Here is a 19252-nt window from a genome sequence, read left to right as displayed (position 1 = left end):
AGTCAACAGCCTGGCCCAAGGGTACACTCTGAGAGAGTCTCCCATGTGGTCCACCAAAAGCTTCCATGGCCAAGGGTCCTCATTATAAGTAAGACTATGACCACAGCTTTCTGTGTTGATAAGCACTGTATAACTATGGATGATCTACATGTTTTACTTGTAAATGTCTGACTTCTGCCTGCTTCTACTTCTAACTGCTACCTCTATTCCTACCCAAAAGCTAATCTTCATTTCTTATGGGTGTGAGTGTGTGAAATCGTAGTTACATGAAAACCACAATAAAAAAGAAAGAATAATCTAGAAAGCCATACAATATATAACAATATTGACCAACTTTAGGTGTAAGCCCACTGAGTTACCTTTTCAAGATGTTTGTCTTGATTCAGGTCATGGTATCAAAATGGCCGCTGCCAACTAAACCAAACTAGAAGGGGTGGGGTGGGGGGGGGGGATCATTTCTACTAAACTCCATGATGGCTGTCCCTGAACAATCACCTCAATAATGAGTTGTATACGAATTTTAACTTGAAAGTAAACTATCCATCTCATTTTAAACCAAGATAGAAGTTTTAAAAATCACCAACGACTGAGGATGGACTCCATAAAGTTTTTGCACATCACATCAGAATCCGATGTTCTCCAGATAAACATCCCCATCAGTATCTCATTACACAGTTGCCGTTTATAATAATATACATTTTTCCTTTAAAGAATGCTCACCCATATTACTCTGACTGAGGCTAATCAGTTCCTTCTACACAGTCTTACTTACACAGCACACTACAGAACGCAGTGATTTATATGCTGTGTATCCAAACTCTTTTAAAGCCATAGTGTTTTGAACTGATAGAAGACTTGCAATCTATTACCAACGGTGAAATATATATAAATGTATTTCTTGCACTGGTGTATTCAATGAAAAACCAGTACATCTCTGTCTCTGTGCAAGATGAACATCATCATTAATGTTAGAAACAAAATATGATGAATGCATCAGAACTGAGCTGTATAGTACCTGCATAATTAGTGATCCGGCTGCGCTGCCTGAGGAAAGTGCATTCATTTATGCTCCAATGTTATGGGCAACAATGTATCACTTTTAAGGATGATAAATGTTTAAAAACAAATTCAAAAATTCTATACCCGAAATTGATTTGTGAATCCAATGATTCCAAAAACGAGAGCAGGAATTGCTAATACCTCAATAAAATCATAGCAGCATGTCTCTCCTGTTGGGTGGCAGTACAAATCATATCACTACTTACTTCATGTAGACTTCATACAAAACAGTACTAGTTTATTTATATGGCAAGTTCTATTTACATTTACAGTAAGTTCCCATATAGACTACAATCCTGCAACCTCGCAGATAACATAGAAACAAATGTGCAACAGCAATAAAACTTGGAAGGTTTCAGTTACAGAATCATACTGTAGACTATCCTGGTAGGAGGCATTAAAATTATATGTACAATAAGTGATATAAGCAGTGGCTTCTAAAACAGGCTTTGGATTCCTAGCGTATTAAGGCAATTTTCATGTGAACACAAGTCAGCCTTATTTCCATACTCCATACCATCTTTCCTTTAAGAGAAATGATTCTATTATATGACAAGGAAATGTTCCCAGGTACTCTGAGTCACTACATTTTTCCGGCATAATCCCTGTATTATGCACGGTGAAAGCGTTCCTAAAATAGAGTGAATATGGATGTTTAAATTGTGTTTAAGACAAAAAAAAGCCACTGTGCAATACTGTAACATTCATTAAGTCTGACTCCCAAGTGTTGAAAGAGAAAAGCCTTTTGATGTACCTCAGCTCTGTACCCCTTGCAGATAGGCACATACAATTTACTAATTCATACTGTAATGCAAATTTCACATACTCCTGCTGTAGTACAAGTGCAACATGGCCTCAATAAAACACTGCTCAACAAGACAACTTTCAGACTATATCTATAATCCTTTGTTTCAAGACGTAAACACATTATCTGTCTTATTATTTATTGTAATAAACCAAGAAAAAATATAATATAAAAAAATAGAAACATGTTCTAGATGATCAGTTTAACTTTCCCTCCATTCTAAGAGTTCAGTATAAACAGTAACCTCTTTAAATCATATAATAAATAAAGCGTTTTCATGTAGGAGTAAAAGAGTGTATATATACTGTATACATGTACTATACAAACATATACATTACATTTGCCATCAATCAAGCACTGCAAGCTTTTCAATGCAAGTACAATTTTACATTTATTTTACTGTTGATCAATACACAGTATCAGGTATTAAGACACCAGACTGAGAATGAAGCCATGACCTAAGGTATTTTTTCTGACTGTCTTCTTAGGTTCCTCTAATTATTGATTAAAAGAGCCAATTATTTGCTATAATGAAATAAGAGAATCAGCGTCCTTTAGGGAAATATTTCTTTCTTTCTTTCTCTCTCTAGAGAGGTGCTGAGGAAACTGCCGATCTCCCTGATCTGTTGGCTGTCCTCAGTCCTTGCAGCTTGAGGGAACAGCAGAGACTATCTGTGTGCACCATCTGAAATCCTATTCCCAGCTGCAAAAGTTTACAGAGAGGCATCTCCAGCTAACGAGGGGCTAATGAGTTACTAATCCATGTACAGCAGGACAAGGCTGTGTGCATGGCGTGCATGACAGGCAGTGTAGTGCTGCCTTCTTAGCCAATGTTTATTCCTTGCATTAAATGTATAGTCCCCGGTGGAAACTACTTAGGACAACCATCCATTCAGCAACTTCCAAAAAAGCCCACCCGTGACTCCCGGGGAGCCCTTTGAACAATACAAGGGAGGAAATACAAGACAGCTTAATTATCCTGACTGATATTCTGTAGCTATACATAATTAATGCCAAAAAAAATAAAAATTCTATCTGTTAAAAATAGCAAACTCTGAACTGCAGGCTACAGAGCATGGCTCAGGGCACCTTGTGACTCAGGTGGCACATCTGCATCACCCAGTGGATGCCATCGCCAAACAATCCCCAGGTAATAAAATAGAGATCACAGAGGTATTACCTGCTCTTGCTGGTGGGGTGATTTCGCTGTAGAATTCTGTTCCTTAGCTGTGGTCATGATCACCCCCCACTTGTACCCACCGCAGAAGTCTGTTTGATGCTACCCGTCTGGTTAAATGCCCCAAAGCCAATGGCTACGAGTTACTATTCCATCACAACAATCAAATGCATATTTAAAAAAAACCAAAAAAAGGATCCATTGTAAAAGAAATAGGAATGCACAAAAAAAAAAATAATATTAATAAAGTCACGGGAGATGAAGGGATGCAAGGCTCTGTACAATTAGCAACAGCCTCTGCATCACACAAGCAATGATAACTGCTTGGCAACCTGCTACTGGCAGCAGCAGCATAGCTTGGAGACAACCTAGCGATGTAGCCCCCCTTCTGCTTCTCTTTCTCTACTCCACCCCCCTCCTCTTCTCTAGTCAGGCTCACAGAGCATGCACCAGCCCGCAGCCCTGCCAGCAGAAAGGTAGCACCGTAGCTCTGCCTCCCCCTTGCATGTAGGACCGTCTCCCTGCCAGAATGAGAGAGAGAGAGAGAGAGACACAGATGTAAGGCAGAGCACCATTGGATGTCCTAAAAATAGGGACACAGAGTTTAAGGGCTAGCGTGTGCACTGTGCTTCAGGATTTCTCTGCAATTAACATAGATCTGAGTAGCTACAATATGAAGTCACAAAACTGAACTAGGATCTAGGCTATGGCTGAGACTGTCATTTGCAAAACAGAAAAAAATAAATGAGAATGACAGAAATCCATGTGACTGTATAGCTTTTTCCCCTCTATGAATTATAATTGTGATGCCAAATACAGTGTCAGCTGAAGACATTTACTGGGTTTCAGCACCTTTAAGCCCTTTTTATGGTCTTGTGACACATCTTCAGACGCACTTACCTCTCTTTTGGGTATAGTGTGACATACTTGAGCTAAAATATTGTAGCCCATAAAGAGATGGGCAAAAATTTCACTGCGCAGTAGAATGTATTGGTTGTCATCATTCCAGCTCTGAGCATAGACAATATAATCCATAAAATATGAAGTTTCATATTCAGTCATTCAGTAGACTGGCAAAAGCAAAAAACTAGCATTTCATGATTGTATTGGTGGAACTTTTTCACTGTGACCGGCGTGATTATCTGTGCAGCGCTGTTGCGGAACTGATGGCGCTGTATACATAAAAATGGACTGTCCGGCCACTATATCCAATTGAGTGGTTCGGATTTACTCGGTTCGTAACGCTAAATTAGCACAAGTTCGGATTTATCCGGATTTTTATTATTGGCTATCCAAAACCTGTGACAGCCCAGATAGCCAATAAGATACCATTTTGAGATCCGGGTAAATCCGTGTAAACTCGAACCCGCACATCTCTAGAAAAAAACATGAGAACTGAGACAAAGGTATTTCTTTAGTTGTCGTTTAAAAATTATTTTGCATATTTTCTTCTTCCTAGTATCTTCATCTAATATCTTAAACTTCTTTGTCCCCTCTTAGACTTTTCGCTTACTGTTCTATATAAAACTTATTACAGACCCAGCTAAGGGTCTATTAATCGTTAATTATGTCCAATTCTGTCATGTTTCATGACGAGAAATAAATTAGTTTCGTAAATATTTATTGTGTCATCAGAGCTGAAAAAGCTCTTCCAAAAACAGCTGTCTGGAAGAAGAAGAAGCCTTTCAAACTTCCTGTTTAACCCTGAATGTGTGCATGTGCCGATTCAAGTTTGGGTACATGCAAAAGTGTGAAGTCAAGTCATAAGGTTTTGGATAAAAATCAATAGTGGGGAGAGTAACGGTAACAGTGGAAGTGACTGTATAGAGGGGGGGAGGGGTAGTAGGAATAATAAGAAGGGAAGCGATTATTCTAGTGCGGCGTATAAGGGGAACAGTGGAAGTGACGGTATAGAGCAGGGGGTAGTGAGAACGGGGTAGCAGGAAAGTGAGAGTGGCACTCATTCATAGTGGAGGAGGGAGGAAGGGATGCATTTACATATCTGTGAAAAATAATCATTTATATAAAAAATATAAATAATAATTTGACTTAAAATTAAGAATCTTAAAATTTATACTTCATGATGTCAAATGAATAAAGCATTGCGTCTGTGGTTAAACGGAATGATCTACAAGTGGGAGCAAAGAGAGGAGGAGCTGCACAGACACAGAGGACGAATGAGAAAATATCCCTCTTTCCCGTACAGATGCATTTTACTTAACTGTAGCTTCTGATGACATCTGAAGATGGACCTAGGTATGATATAGGCTACAAGATTCAAATATATTCTTTACACATGCTGTTTTCTTCCCATAGTCACATGACCTACTGAACCCAGGCCAATATTGTTGTGTGACTGGATCCTATAGCCCACATGAGCATTTGCAGTTTGGTTGGGGTAGTGTGCAATACTGTAGCACTCATCCTCATGTCAAATTCCTATTTCCTTTCCTTTATACTAATTTTGTTCATTTTGTTGTTTTTCATTAGAACTAAAATTTGCTCATCTGTTTGTCCCTATTAATAGTCACCCCTCTGCTGCAGTATTTGTTTCTATATTAGGCCTGGACACCAAGGGCTTAATGCAATATCCTGCTTGAAGCAGGAAGTGCGGGATTTCATACAAGTCCACACATGCGGGATTTTGTGCAAGTCTTGCCGAATTTTTAAAGTGGCAATCATTTACATGGCAAGACCAACCTGGTTATGCCGTGTGAATGATTGCCACTTTAAAAATCCATCTATACTCGCACGAAATCTGGTGCTTCCTGCTTCTTGCGGGCTATTACATTTAGCTGCAAGTAGGGAGGCCTATCCCGGGATCGGGATCGGCGGGATCCTTGGATTTAGGCCACAAAATGTCCAGGATTCAATCCCGGGGACTGCGGGATTTGCCCACACCTCGCCGCAAGCAAGCCTTCCCACCCACAATGCTGAGTCTGACGCCAGCCCTCAGGACTGCACCTCACCGCCCGCAGTCCGCGAGCCCAGCTCCCACCCATGATGGTGAGTATTTCTGGGGTACCCGGGATTGAAAAAAAGGCCAGAGATTGGCCTCCCTAGCCCCAAGTATCTTATCTGCTTTGGATAAATATGCCCCAAAATGTTTTTCACCAAGATTTCCTACTGAACAGAGATGATCAAGTCATCAATGGCTAAAATCTGTGGTGGCAATACTGTCAAAAGTTTAAATCGGACCTTTTGCCTGGGAATATTCACATGTTGTTTATTGATTATGTAATCAAGTAGTCCTTATAGGCAAAGAATCACAAATATAAACAGACTGTTAGAAATCATACATCATTAATGAATGTTCAGAGCAGCATATGTCCTATGTCTTGTACACAATAGACTATTTATAAATACAGTAGCTTATTCACAGTCGAGCTGTAGTTTATTACAACATACATATGTCACATACCTGAGATGAAACAATAAAGCAATGAATTGAAAAACAACTTTGTTATTCATTATTTATTTGCAGTAATATGACTGACAAGAAACATAGCCTCGCCAGCCTTGTTGGAAGCAGAATAATTATTGCAAGTGAAAAGAAAAATAGTACTTGTGGTTGCCACATGCTACAGTATGCTAGTAAATAAGAAACACAAATAAAGGTGGGGTTCTAGACTCAATAATTATACATTGGCTGAAATATCCAGCTAACAAGTACAGTAGGTTGGTTAGGAATGTCTCCCTGGGATGGAGAGTAGACCAACACCTCATATGTGCAGGGAAATCATTCAGGTGCATTGGTTCACAAACAAGGCAAGCCTGGTAATAATGAGAAGAAGAAGAAGAAGAAGAAGAAGAGGAGGAGGAAGAGGATGAGGAGGAGGAGGAGGGGGAGGAGGAAAGACTTGTTATCTGTGGGACTGGGGGTCCTAGCATGAGGACCCTCCACTATGCTGGTAATGTCCTATGGCATGCGTCTCTCCTTAAAGCTTATATTACTGTATAAGGCAAGGCATGCGACATAAATTATAGTCTATGAAAGAACTGTAGAAACAATGTGGAAATGATTACTAAAATAACTTTCCGATGTTCTGGCGCTCATAAGACATATATAGCAATAAATGGGTAATTAAGATTACTTTTCATATTACATTCTTGCAAATATGTGCATTAATTAAATTAAAGACTCAGAGAAACAGATTAGAAAAAGCAAAGACAACATCAATTTGTGGGTGTGCATCTGACAAGTGGTAATGATAAGGCATAGTACTTTTATCCTGCAGAAGCCCTGTTGCTGTTACAGTATGTTGAACACGTCCTATGTCAACAACTAGTCCACTTCACAAGAGGGCAAAGCAATGTGGCAGCATGCATCAAAGTATGTATATACAGGGACCGAACACAACTGACGTAAAAATATTTTGTTATCCAAAAACACCCAAACTGCTCTCGGCAAACCAGAATCTGATAGAATGATCAATAGATCAACAGACTGTGTCATTGGCACTGAGTAGCATTGTCGTCTCATATTGACCCTTCAACAATACAAGTAATCCATCACTAATATAAGTAAAGGCTATAGTAAACTTTTTAGACTATGACCATTTACCATTAAGAATAAATATTCCCTCAGTCATACTCTCAGCTGTCCTGATTCTGGGGCCTACATCAGACCTGATCGCAGCAGCAAATTTTTTCTCTAATGGGCAAAACCATGGCCCTCATTCCGAGTTGTTCGCTCGCAAGCTGCTTTTAGCAGCTTTACACACGCTAAGCCGCCGCCTACTGGGAGTGAATCTTAGCTTCTTAAAATTGCGAACGAAAGATTCGCAATATTGCGAAAAGACATCTCTGTGCAGTTTCTGAGTAGCTCGAGACTTCCTCTGCCAGTGCGATCAGTTCAGTGCTTGTCGTTCCTGGTTTGACGTCACAAACACACCCAGCGTTCGTCCAGACACTCCTCCGTTTCTCCAGCCACTCCCGCGTTTTCCCCAGAAACTGTAGCGTTTTTTCCCACACGCCCATAAAACGTCCTGTTTCCGCCCAGAAACACCCACTTCCTGTCAATCACATTACGATCACCAGAACGAAGAAAAAGCCGTGAGTAAAATTCCTAACTGCATAGCAAATTTACTTGGCGCAGTCGCAGTGCGAACATTGCGCATGCGCACTAAGCGGAAAATCGCTGCGATGCGAAGAAATTTACCGAGCGAACAACTCGGAATGACCCCCCATGTGCACTGCAGGTGGGGAGATATAACATGTGCAGAGAGAGTTAGATTTGGGTGGGGTGTGTTCACACTGAAATATAAATTGCAGTGTAAAAATAAAGCAGCCAGTATTTACCCTGCACAGAAACAATATAATCCACCCAAATCTAACTCTCTCTGCACATGTTACATCTGCCCCACCTGCAGTGCACATGGTTTTGCCCATTAGAGAAAGATTTTGCTGCTGCAATCAGGTGTGAATGAGGCCCTTAGACAGAATAGTCTGCATTTGATGGGACTGCTGTGCCCTCCTGTAAGTTGGCACATTGGTCATGCTTGCACGGCAGTTAGGACACATGCCACAGATCACTATGCTGGGTGGGTGCTGTGATCACAGCAATTCACAGATGCTTTCAGCTGGGGTTTGGGAGCACCCTAGCTGAAGCATTAGCAGGTTCCTGTGTGACGTGGCAAGCCCCAGCATGGCTCTTTTGCATCTGCTAGTCCCAATTTGGGACAGGCCAATGTTGGGAGTTACAGTATGTTCAAATGCAGCAAAAACAATAAAGAAGAAAATAAACAGTAATATTCAAACAAATACATGTTTCTACACTTTCGTGCAATTGTATATGTCTTTCCTATTCTATATGGTTAATACAATCATGCATACAGTGGTGAAATAAATACGCCCCTAGCTCCACGCCCCTGTTCCCATTCATGATGACCAGGTCTAACATGGGTCCTGGTTTTCTAAAATAAGTCCTTTTTGCCACAGAAAATGTTTTTAACTGACAGTACTTCTTTCCCTTAACTGAAACTCCACATTAACCCAGATTTACATGAGAAATTGGAAAATGTTCCAATAATTACCTTATTTGAGACCTACGAGGTAGTATGGGGCTGATCTGTCTGTGCAAATCTCAGGTCATATAGGTGTTCTTACCTAAAAAATGACGGGAGGCCTAGACAACACCCTGTCATTAATAACACTACAGCACACACAAACACCATACACATCACATCTGACTTGTTCACAGATGCTTGCTCTTTATCTGCAAGGAGGGGGGCCTAGGGGGAATGATTCAGGCAGCCCTGAGCCAGCTTAGCTTAGAGCAGTCAAAGCAGGGCGCTGATCCCCTTATTGTTACACTACTGCATGCATGTAATACATTATTATCTGTACAGAGTATATAACCAGTGATCATTGGATACAGTCCTATTGCATATCAACTAATAATGCATATCAACTAATAATGTGCTTAATGGTGATTGCTGTGTCACATATAGCAGATGTGAGTGGCCGGACAGCCTCTAGCTACTTGGATTCCCGCAGTAAGAAATTGTGATAAATATTTCCTGCTAATAAAAAGCTAATGCTGGGTACAGCGTACAACTGCGCTGACAATCAACAGTTGCAAACGTGTGAAGTACTAACATGTGTCACACACCGTGGTGCTCTGATCTTGCAGAAAGCTATCTGTAGGTGTCTCCGAGGTTGTTAGCATCTGGACACAGTGTGAGAATATAGAACATGTCAGCTACTTGACAGGTAGATATAAGACCCATGAATAATACGCATTTCAGAGAAACAGATACACAGTGGCAGAGGAGCATAAATAAAGCGATAGAGGGAGACTCCAGGGAGAAACGCAAAGTTCTTTCTTTTTTGAAAGTGCAGCAGAGAGAATACACAGGGGAACGGTCTTCCATGGGGAGTGTTAGGGGCACATATAGCCAAGGGTTTAAAAAATTGGTTGGCATAGAAACAAGGGATAAGAGGTTTTAAGACAAGGTCGTATCATCTCATTTGGTAGGAAATGGAAAGACTAGCATGTTATAAAGTGAGCGCCTGACATTGATTCTCTATGAATAGTGCGACACTCAAATAAATAGTCGCTCTGGAATTTGCACACTTGGGTATTAATTATCTAAGACGTTTGGTTAAAACCTATTCCTGGAAACTTTCATTAACGGAATGCTAGGTCTAGTATTAGTTTGACAGCAAATGGACAGATTTTTAGTTGAGCTATTTTATTCTACTTGTGGGTTAAAAGGACATTATGCTGGAAAAGAGGCGAGACCAATAATTTCCACAGTCGGGGTAAGGGGAGGTGGCATCTTAACTGGTTGTGGCTCATTAGGTCAACCTGGAAAAAGCCAGCAGTGTCTAGGTCAACCCCAAAAGGTCAACATGCAAAAGGTAGACATGGTCAAAGGTCAACACAGGAAAAGATCAACATGAGGTATTTTTTTGATATTTTTTTTGTGTCATTTTTCCATCACAGCACAGGGACCTGCAATTAGTGTACCGCTTCGCTCCCCATGCTTCATTCAAGGTTACTATTCCCAATCCGCGTGGATGGTGAAGTATGGAAAAGTTGAACAAATGTGTTGTCATGTCGACCTTTTGACTATATTGACCTAATGCACGTCGACCATTAGTGGTCGACCTATTGACATGCTAGATGCATCATCACTTGGAGAGTAATAAAATGGAGAGTGAAAAAGTAGCAACCAATCAGCTACTAACTGTCATGGCTGTGTTTGAAAAATGGAAGTTAGGAGCTGATTGGCTGGTACTTTTTCACTTTCCATTTTATCACTTTTGAAGCGATGATGCATCTGGCCCAATGTCTCTATACACTATAAAACTTTATTTTTACGCACTATTATTTATTTATCAGGTTTTATTCTTGGAAACTTTTTTCATATCAGTCTGTAATATCCAGCATCAAACTATATTGCGCACAAATATTTGCTCACTTCTACAATTTTGAAATCTTTTTAAGGAGACCATTCACAATGATATCATTCACTCGCTTGTATTTTATATATTCATTATTTTGCCGTCAGTTTAAGGGACATATATTTAATTTATCATAATCTGCATTTTTAATGCCAGTGTGATAAATATTTTTTATGTAAATTCACAAAGTGAAAATTAATATTTTTAACAAATTTTCTCTTCCCACGAGACAGGCTCCCATAAGAGCAAAGAGCGTAACGCTATCACACTGCTTCCTGCTTCAGGTCCCCGACGCACACTGTGCATGCGTGGCTGGGGCGACAGAGTGGGAGAGGGAAGGCTCCCTCTCAGCCAAAAGCTGCAAATTAGTAGTCCATAGGCTACTATAGAAAAAACGCCATCTGTTGATAACGTTATTTTATCGTGGCCAGGCTTGGTAAATCTGACAGCTTTGTAGCCCCCAAAGACATCTATGCTGTCGGAAATGGAGGAGTCACCACATACTGTATATCGGCACTGCATGCACCTCTGAATCAGACCCTTAGGAGGAGATGTCCTAAGTCTTGGAGAGTAATAAAGTGTAGAGAGAGATACATTATCAGCCAATCAGCTTCTACCTGCAATGTTACAGGCTGTGTTTAAAAAACACAGGAGCTGATTGGTTAGTATTCACCACTTTATCACTCTCCAAGGCTTAGTACATAGACCCCATATCTCTCACCAGTTTATCACTCTTATTATAAAAACATCTAACCCATCTACAGAAGCATGGTTAGAACTGGCGAAAAAACCCTAAGTACTGTTTTCTAACAATCATACTGTACAGTATTTGACTTGTACATAACATGTGCTGTGCATGGCAAAGCAAAGCAAAGGAATGTACTCCAAAATAATGACTTCACCAGTCGGAGGCGGTATATTTTATTACTTATTACAAGGGCAATCAGAAATCTGATCACACTACTCACCTCGATGTTTGCCCATGTCCCCGCCAGTCCCGTCATCTTACACCTGATGTTGGGTCATGACTGATATAAGGCTCAGTCTAATGGCCGTGAAGGGAAGCAGTGGGCTACCTGCTCTGGCCTGGTGGAAAATTAGTTTGAAATAGAAAACATTATACGCGTGAGATGTCGTGTTACCTTTCTTATTAATACACCCTCATACAGATGGAGCCATGATAATTGTAGTTCTGTCTGCGCCCCAGCGCGCCCGCCGAGTCCCGCCTGAGACATGCACCCCATTCACAGCAATGGGAGCGTCTCTGTGCACTCCCGTAGCATAGCTAGGCGCCGGATCACCTAACCGCGCAAGGAGTGCACGTTTGCGATGGAGCCGCATTAGATGAGCGTGGCTCCATTTGTTTATTTTTTTTTTCCCTTCATGGTTCATGTATGATTTTACATACATACCTTGGCTTTTTGTAGTAGTAGTAGTAGTAGTATGCACATAATTGCACATATATTGAATACTGTATACACTGAAGAGGCTCATTCTTACTATTTTTCTGCTCTCTCTCACTATTTATACATATATATATATATATATATATATATATATATATATATAAAAGCAAAAACTAGTAAGAATAAGCCCCTTCATATATATATATATATATATATATATACAGAGAGAGAGAGAGAGAGAGAGGCCAGCTAATGAAGTTCACTTCAAATTAGATCTGCATGGGCCAAATACCCTAATAACGGCACAGAGGAGAAAGATCTCTGACTCCCATACCAATAATAATACATACAAAGACCACGCAGCCAATTGGAGTTGCTGACCCCAGTAGGATGAATTCAGCCAAACCGGCTGTATTGAAGGGAAGCACGCCTCAGTAGTGCAGCAAGATGGCTACTGTGCTGCTATTCTATCCCACTATCCACTCACAAAGCCAACAAAACTGACACCAAAAAGGGGAAGGATGGGGATGAAATTCAGTAATGGAAGAGGCAGATCACTTCTTCGGGGGATATTCAATTAGTGCTGAATTTTCCAACAGTCCGAAAATCTGCACTAATTCGACCTGTGTGTATTCTATAGTGGGTGTTTTGTTTTCACCCATTTTTTAATCCGTTTTCCCCCATGCCTTTTTGTTTTTTTTGGTCGAATCAGCATGGTTGAAAACGGACCCAAAAACTGCCGAAACACAGTGCAAATTTGACAAAACACGGAAATTCACCGATCCACATGGTTTTTGCCCGTGCGGATTTTTCGACCAGTTGAAAAAATGGCACGGGCATTCGAACTAAAATCGGTCGAAAAGTGCTGGTCGAAGAAACAGCACTAATTGAATACCCCCCCTTAATCTCCATCTCCACACAGCTAAAGACTGATCAGTCTGGCACCTCAATGTCATTTTGCACACAGCTTGTCTTAGCCTTGAGTTTTATAGGCTGTTATCATTACTCTAACACTCTAATATTTTTAACTGTTTGAAAATGAAGCCAAATGATGTGATATGAATATGTGGCCAGTGTTAATAGCCTTAGGAAAGGTTAATGCATTGTCTGCTTAGTGTTTGCTTTCATGAAGTTCCATAGGAGCTGGTTAGTTGTTTAGCAATGTAACAAATACCATACAGTGAAATGAACCTTTATCTAAACTCACTGATCTCAATGAGAAAGCGCCCTGTACTGTCATTCTGATAAACACTTAAATTGTTCAATAGGACTATAAAGTTGGTTATCACCAGGAATTGTAACTCTGAGGATAACAAACCTGCAACCTTGCAATAAATAATATGATACTTCAAACAATAAATCAATTAACATAGCAGCTGCAATGATACCAGTGAAAAACATTATTGTGATTCTTATCTTGTTTAGACCATAAGCAGCTGAGCTAGACAGGGCCTATTATATATTCACATATCATGCAAGGACAGCTTGCAACACACTTCATTTACATAAGATTCCATTTAAAAGTCAAACTGTTTGCAGTAATCCGTATACTCATATTATGCACGGGTGTGGTTCGTTTTATCGACAGTATCTAGGTCGACAATGTTTAGGTCGACCACTATAGGTCGACAGTCACTAGGTCGACATGGATGGAAGGTCGACAGGGTTTCTAGGTCGACATGTGCTAGGTCGACAGGTCTAAAGGTCGACATGAGGATTTTTTTTTCCTGGTGTCGTTTTCTTCGTAAAGTGACCGGGATTCCAAATTAGTGCACTGCGTCCCCTCGCATGGCTCGCCATGCTTCGGGCATGGTGCCTTCGCTCCGCTACCGCTTCGCTCGGTACACTTTACCGTTCCAATCGTAGTCCACGTGGATCGTTAAGTATGAAAAAATCCCCCCCCCCCCAAAAAAAAATATGTGAAAAAGGTCGACCTTTAGACCTGTCGACCTAGCACATGTCGACCTAGAAACCCTGTCGACCTTCCATCCATGTCGACCTAGTGACTGTCGACCTATAGTGGTCGACCTAAACATTGTCGACCTAGACACTGTCGATCTTCAGACCGGATCCCATTATGCACATACTTGCTGATTTCTTTTTATACTGCCTCCAGTGGCAAACGTAGGATTTTTAGAAGGGGGTTTCCAAATGCAATCCCCAATCTCATACCCTGCAGAACACTGGAGCAAGAATGGGAGTCTGGGGCAGCGTTAGAAGAACCTAGTAACGACCCTGGACATTGGTCTTTTTATACACTGTTTGGAATACAGTATTCATTTTTAACACTATAGATGGTCTATAGTATAGGCTGCATCAAACATATTTAAATAATGTAAATAAGATAAGTGGTCAGGAAATGAAGAGCGAGTGCAAATAAGCGCAAGCGATCGTAAACTTCAAGGCTGTAGGATTGCATGAGCCTTGCACAATTTAGTTAGGTTATCAAACGACAGTTAATAGGTTTGGGTGGCCGGATTTAATTAGAATAGTGGGAGTGTTAGGGAGGAGCTAGTGGACATTTTGTGTGAGGCAGGAGATTCATCTGCCTCTTTCTCTCCGGATTTTTCCCACCCTCCCTCCCTCCCGAATTCACCTTTTTTCCCTACCCGTTTTTTCTTTTTTCTTTGACGGTTGGGGTTTGTCAACCTATATAGATGGCGGGAAATAACGGCAGTTACTGTGGCTATTGCGCTGATGTTTGGAGGTGCGCTCTTTGCCCAATACATTGTATACTCTGGCCCTCCTTACCATGGGTCATTGGGCTTGGCTGTCTGTATTCACATACATACAGTAATTGAACCAATGCTGCACTTTCAAAGCACACATTCTTCCACCTCATGGTATAGTAAGGCAACTGTCTCTTCTTCCTGGTAGCTACTCTCTGGTCCAGTGCATTGACCCAGATCCACACACAGCAAACTTGGTAGAAGTAGGTGCTACCACTGGGCATGTGCAGCAGCTCTGTTCTTTCCCTTAAACTGCATGATGTGGCAGCAGCCCAAGTAATCATATTACATACCATTGCTATTGTTATCATAATTTTAGCCACTTGAGCATTGCCTATCCCCTCCAGGAGAGTTCTGGAGGGGGTAAACTTCTCTGATGGACATGTATATCTGTACCAAAATGCATCTGTGTCTAGATGTATTGAGTACATAAAGGACGTGTTCAGTGGCAAACGCAGGATTTCTATAGGGGGGGTTTCCAAATGCAATCCACAATCTCCCACTCTGCAGAACATTGGAGCAAATGCAAGAGTCTTGGAGAGGGGTAGAAGAACCTAGTAACAACCCTGGACATAGCAGGGGTAGCCAGACTTTTGGAGTCGGTGATCTACTTTGAAAGCTAAAAAGCTTTTGTGATCTACCTAGGTGGGATAATAGCGTGCGCCGCAGGCGCGCGCCATTAAAGGGGTGTGGCATAACAAAAAGTGGGCGTGGTATAACAAAAAAAGTGGGTTTGGTAAAACAAAAAAAGGGACGTAGCCTTGCTGCACAGAGTGTAATGACTGTCTCGCACGAAATAACACATTGGCCCCCACAGGTAAAAACCTCAAACACATATGCCCCCACAGTGCCAGATACACATATGCCCCCACAGTACCATGTGCCCACAGTGCCAGATATGCCCCCACAGTGCCAGATATGACCCCACAGTGCCATGTGCCCACAGTGCCAGATATGCCCCCACAGTGCCAGATACAGATATGCCCCCACAGTGCCATGTGCCCACAGTGCCAGATATGCCCTCACAGTGCCACATATGCCCCCACAGTGCCACATATGACCCCACAGTGCCATGTGCCCACAGTGCCAGATATGCCCCCACAGTGTCAGATATGACCTCACAGTGCCAGATACAGATATGACCCCACAGTGCCAGATACAGATATGCCCCCACAGTCCCAGATACAGATATGCCCCCACAGTGCCATGTGCCCACAGTGCCAGATATGACCCCACAGTGCCAGATATGACCCCACAGTGCCACATATGACCCCACAGTGCCACATATGACCCCACAGTGCCACATATGCCCCGACAGTGCCAGATATGACCCCACAATGACAGATACAGATATGCCCCCACAGTGCCATGCCCCCACAGTGCCACATATGACCCCACAGTGCCAGATATGCCCCCACAGTCCAGATACAGATATGACCCCACAGTGCCATGTGCCCACAGTGCTAGATTTGCCCCCACAGTGCCAGATATGCCCCCACAGTGCCAGATACAGATATGCCCCCACAGTGCCACATATGACCCCACAGTGCCACATATGCCCCCACAGTGCCAGATATGCCCCCACAGTCCAGATACAGATATGACCCCACAGTGCCATGTGCCCACAGTGCTAGATTTGCCCCCACAGTGCCAGATATGCCCCCACAGTGCCAGATACAGATATGCCCCCACAGTGCCACATATGACCCCACAGTGCCACATATGCCCCCACAGTGCCAGATATGCCCCCACAGTCCAGATACAGATATGACCCCACAGTGCCATGTGCCCACAGTGCTAGATTTGCCCCCACAGTGCCAGATATGCCCCCACAGTGCCAGATACAGATATGCCCCCACAGTGCCAGATATGCCCCCACAGTGCCACATATGCCCCAAAAGTGCTGCTCACCCTGTGTAGAGAGCGCTTCTCCTGCCTGCCGCCTTGCCCCTCAGTCTGTTCTCCGGCGGTGACGGCAGCGTGTATATCTCAAATCAGGCGCCGGTCTGCGAGCTCTCATTGGCTAACGAACCGGCGCCTGATTTGAGCTATACACTCCGCCGTCACTGCCGGAGACCAGACTGAGGGGCAAGGCGGCAGGCAGGAGAAGCGCGCGCTGCACTCTCCTCACCTCGGATGGATGGGCGGCGGATCGTGATCGACTGGTCGCATGTCCGCGATCGACCAGTCGATCGTGATCGACTGTTTGGCCACCCCTGGTCTATAGTATAGGCTGAATCAAACATATTGAAATAATATATTTAAATTAAGTGGTCAGAAAAAGGTTAATCATACCATAATAAATAAATAAATACATACATAAATACACAAACATACAGTAATAGAACCAGTACTGCACATTTTCCACCTCATGGTAAGGCTCTTGTCTCTTCTTCCTGGTACTTACTCTTTGGTCCAAACTAGGTAGAAGAAGCTGCTACCACTGGACATGTGCAGCAGCTCCGCTCCGTCCCTTAAATGGCAAGATGTTGCGGCAGCTCTAGTAATTGTATGATATACTATTGCTGTTGTCATATTTTGAGCCACTTGCCCAGAGGAGGGAGGTTTCCGGGCTCCCAGAAACCCCCCACCCCCTTCATTTGCCTATGGTGTTCAGGAAGTGTAACTCACCCCTGCAGATGTGACACAATTAGACAAGGACACATCCACAGATTGCTCAGAGGCATCTCTCTTACAGGTACTGTAGCCAGAGCCGTCTTAACAGCAGTGTAGGACCCTGGGCACAGCAATGCACTGGGGCCCCTACCCATCCATCAGGGGTGGGGGGTGCTATCTGCGGCAGCTTTGATGTCCCGCGGGGGGTAGGGGGTTCAATCTTTCACTCAGCATGTAGGACCTGGAGAAATAATTTCTGTTAATTACTCCTTTACTGCACAAATGGGGCGAGAAGGAGAACGCTAAACTGTAGAAGAGGACATTGTGCTGAATGAAGGGGCCCTGGTACATGACCTCCAGGGAGTGTTTAATACACAGGGGAGGGGTGGATAGTGGAGTGGGCTTAATATTCATCATTTTCCGGGGGTCAGGGCAGCTTGCTTTACTGCAGATATCTCCAGTTCCTGGAAATAGATTTCTTAGCTTTAATGTGATAAAAAAAACTATAGAGTCCCACCTTTCAGGAGGTACTAGGCACTTGGGAATCAGACTTCAGTAGCCAGAGCAATCCACCAACAAAAATATAAAACTGCATATTAGGTGTGTGGAGGTGTAGCAGGGACCAGCTGCTTGAAGGCTGATATCTCTGGTTCTGGGCATAGTAGAGACAAGCTGCCAGTGTCCACTGAAAGGGGACAGTCCCAGCTTTTGGAGTATACCCTCAAAAAAACTCTAAATCAGACAGAACCCGAGATATCTGGCTGGGAAGAACAATTAACAGGCTTAGATGGGGACCATTGCTTTGAAGTCGGATATCTCCGGTTCCACAGGGCCGATTTTCAAAAATCTAGTACCCCTGGAAAGAGGGGACCCTCAGCTATCAGCCTTGGGCCCTTTTACTCCTGGGGCCCTTGGGCAAGAGCCCATTGAGCCCATACGAAAAGACGGCCCTGACTGTAGCACTGGTGTAGTGATATGTGGAGGTGTTCATGATGACCTTAAGCAGCACTGATTGGCAGTTTGCATGCTGACATTTCCAGCTGGTAAATAATAGCTGTGTATGCATTTAAATGTAAAATTATTTTATGTGGACTATGTAACTTTAGTTTGAACTACTTACACTATCAGGCAGCATCTCTACGGATAGGCATGTGCATACACACCTGAGGTAACAGCTATTCTTGTGTTGAAGACATCTTATCATATGTGTGGCTCAAATTTCATATGTTCAGTAAGTATGCTTTGTAATGTCATTTTATGTGAAATGTGTACAAACCTAAATAAGACTCTTCATGCTTATTGGTGGCAACTATTTTAACCATTTTATACATAGTGATGGCAGCCATTTTGGTTAGTTTAAATTGATAGGAGGCATTCTTGTAAGTACTGCTTCAGCCATCGCTGGGCCAGAATAAGAATTGCGTCTAAGAGCACTTTGCACATGTATCCCATGAGTCTTAGTAAGTGCACATGCATTAGAGCCTGCAAACTTTGCGCAACTATGAGTGATCCATCGTTAAATGCAACTTAGATGCATTGTGACCAAGTG

The 19252-nt window shown here is 42.5% G+C and overlaps 1 protein-coding gene across 3 annotated transcripts in view; it reads right to left on the bottom strand.

Moving 5' to 3' along the window:
• The window catches only part of DPP6 (dipeptidyl peptidase like 6), a 1916598-nt gene that overhangs the window by 899882 nt on the left and 997464 nt on the right, over window positions 1-19252 (bottom strand). Inside the window, exon 1 of one of the 3 annotated variants that reach the window (XM_063921872.1) lies at window positions 3045-3462. The exons of the other annotated variants lie outside the window; for them this stretch is intronic. Within the exon in view, the coding sequence (XP_063777942.1) occupies window positions 3045-3101 (57 nt within the window). The 5' untranslated portion in view covers window positions 3102-3462. Of the gene's footprint in view, window positions 1-3044; window positions 3463-19252 lie in introns of those variants that run through there. 3 annotated transcript variants of the gene reach the window in all.

This window comes from Pseudophryne corroboree, chromosome 5 (genome assembly GCF_028390025.1).
Source record: "Pseudophryne corroboree isolate aPseCor3 chromosome 5, aPseCor3.hap2, whole genome shotgun sequence".
Classification (NCBI taxonomy): domain Eukaryota; kingdom Metazoa; phylum Chordata; class Amphibia; order Anura; family Myobatrachidae; genus Pseudophryne; species Pseudophryne corroboree.
This window is presented reverse-complemented; position numbering and strand designations above follow the sequence as displayed.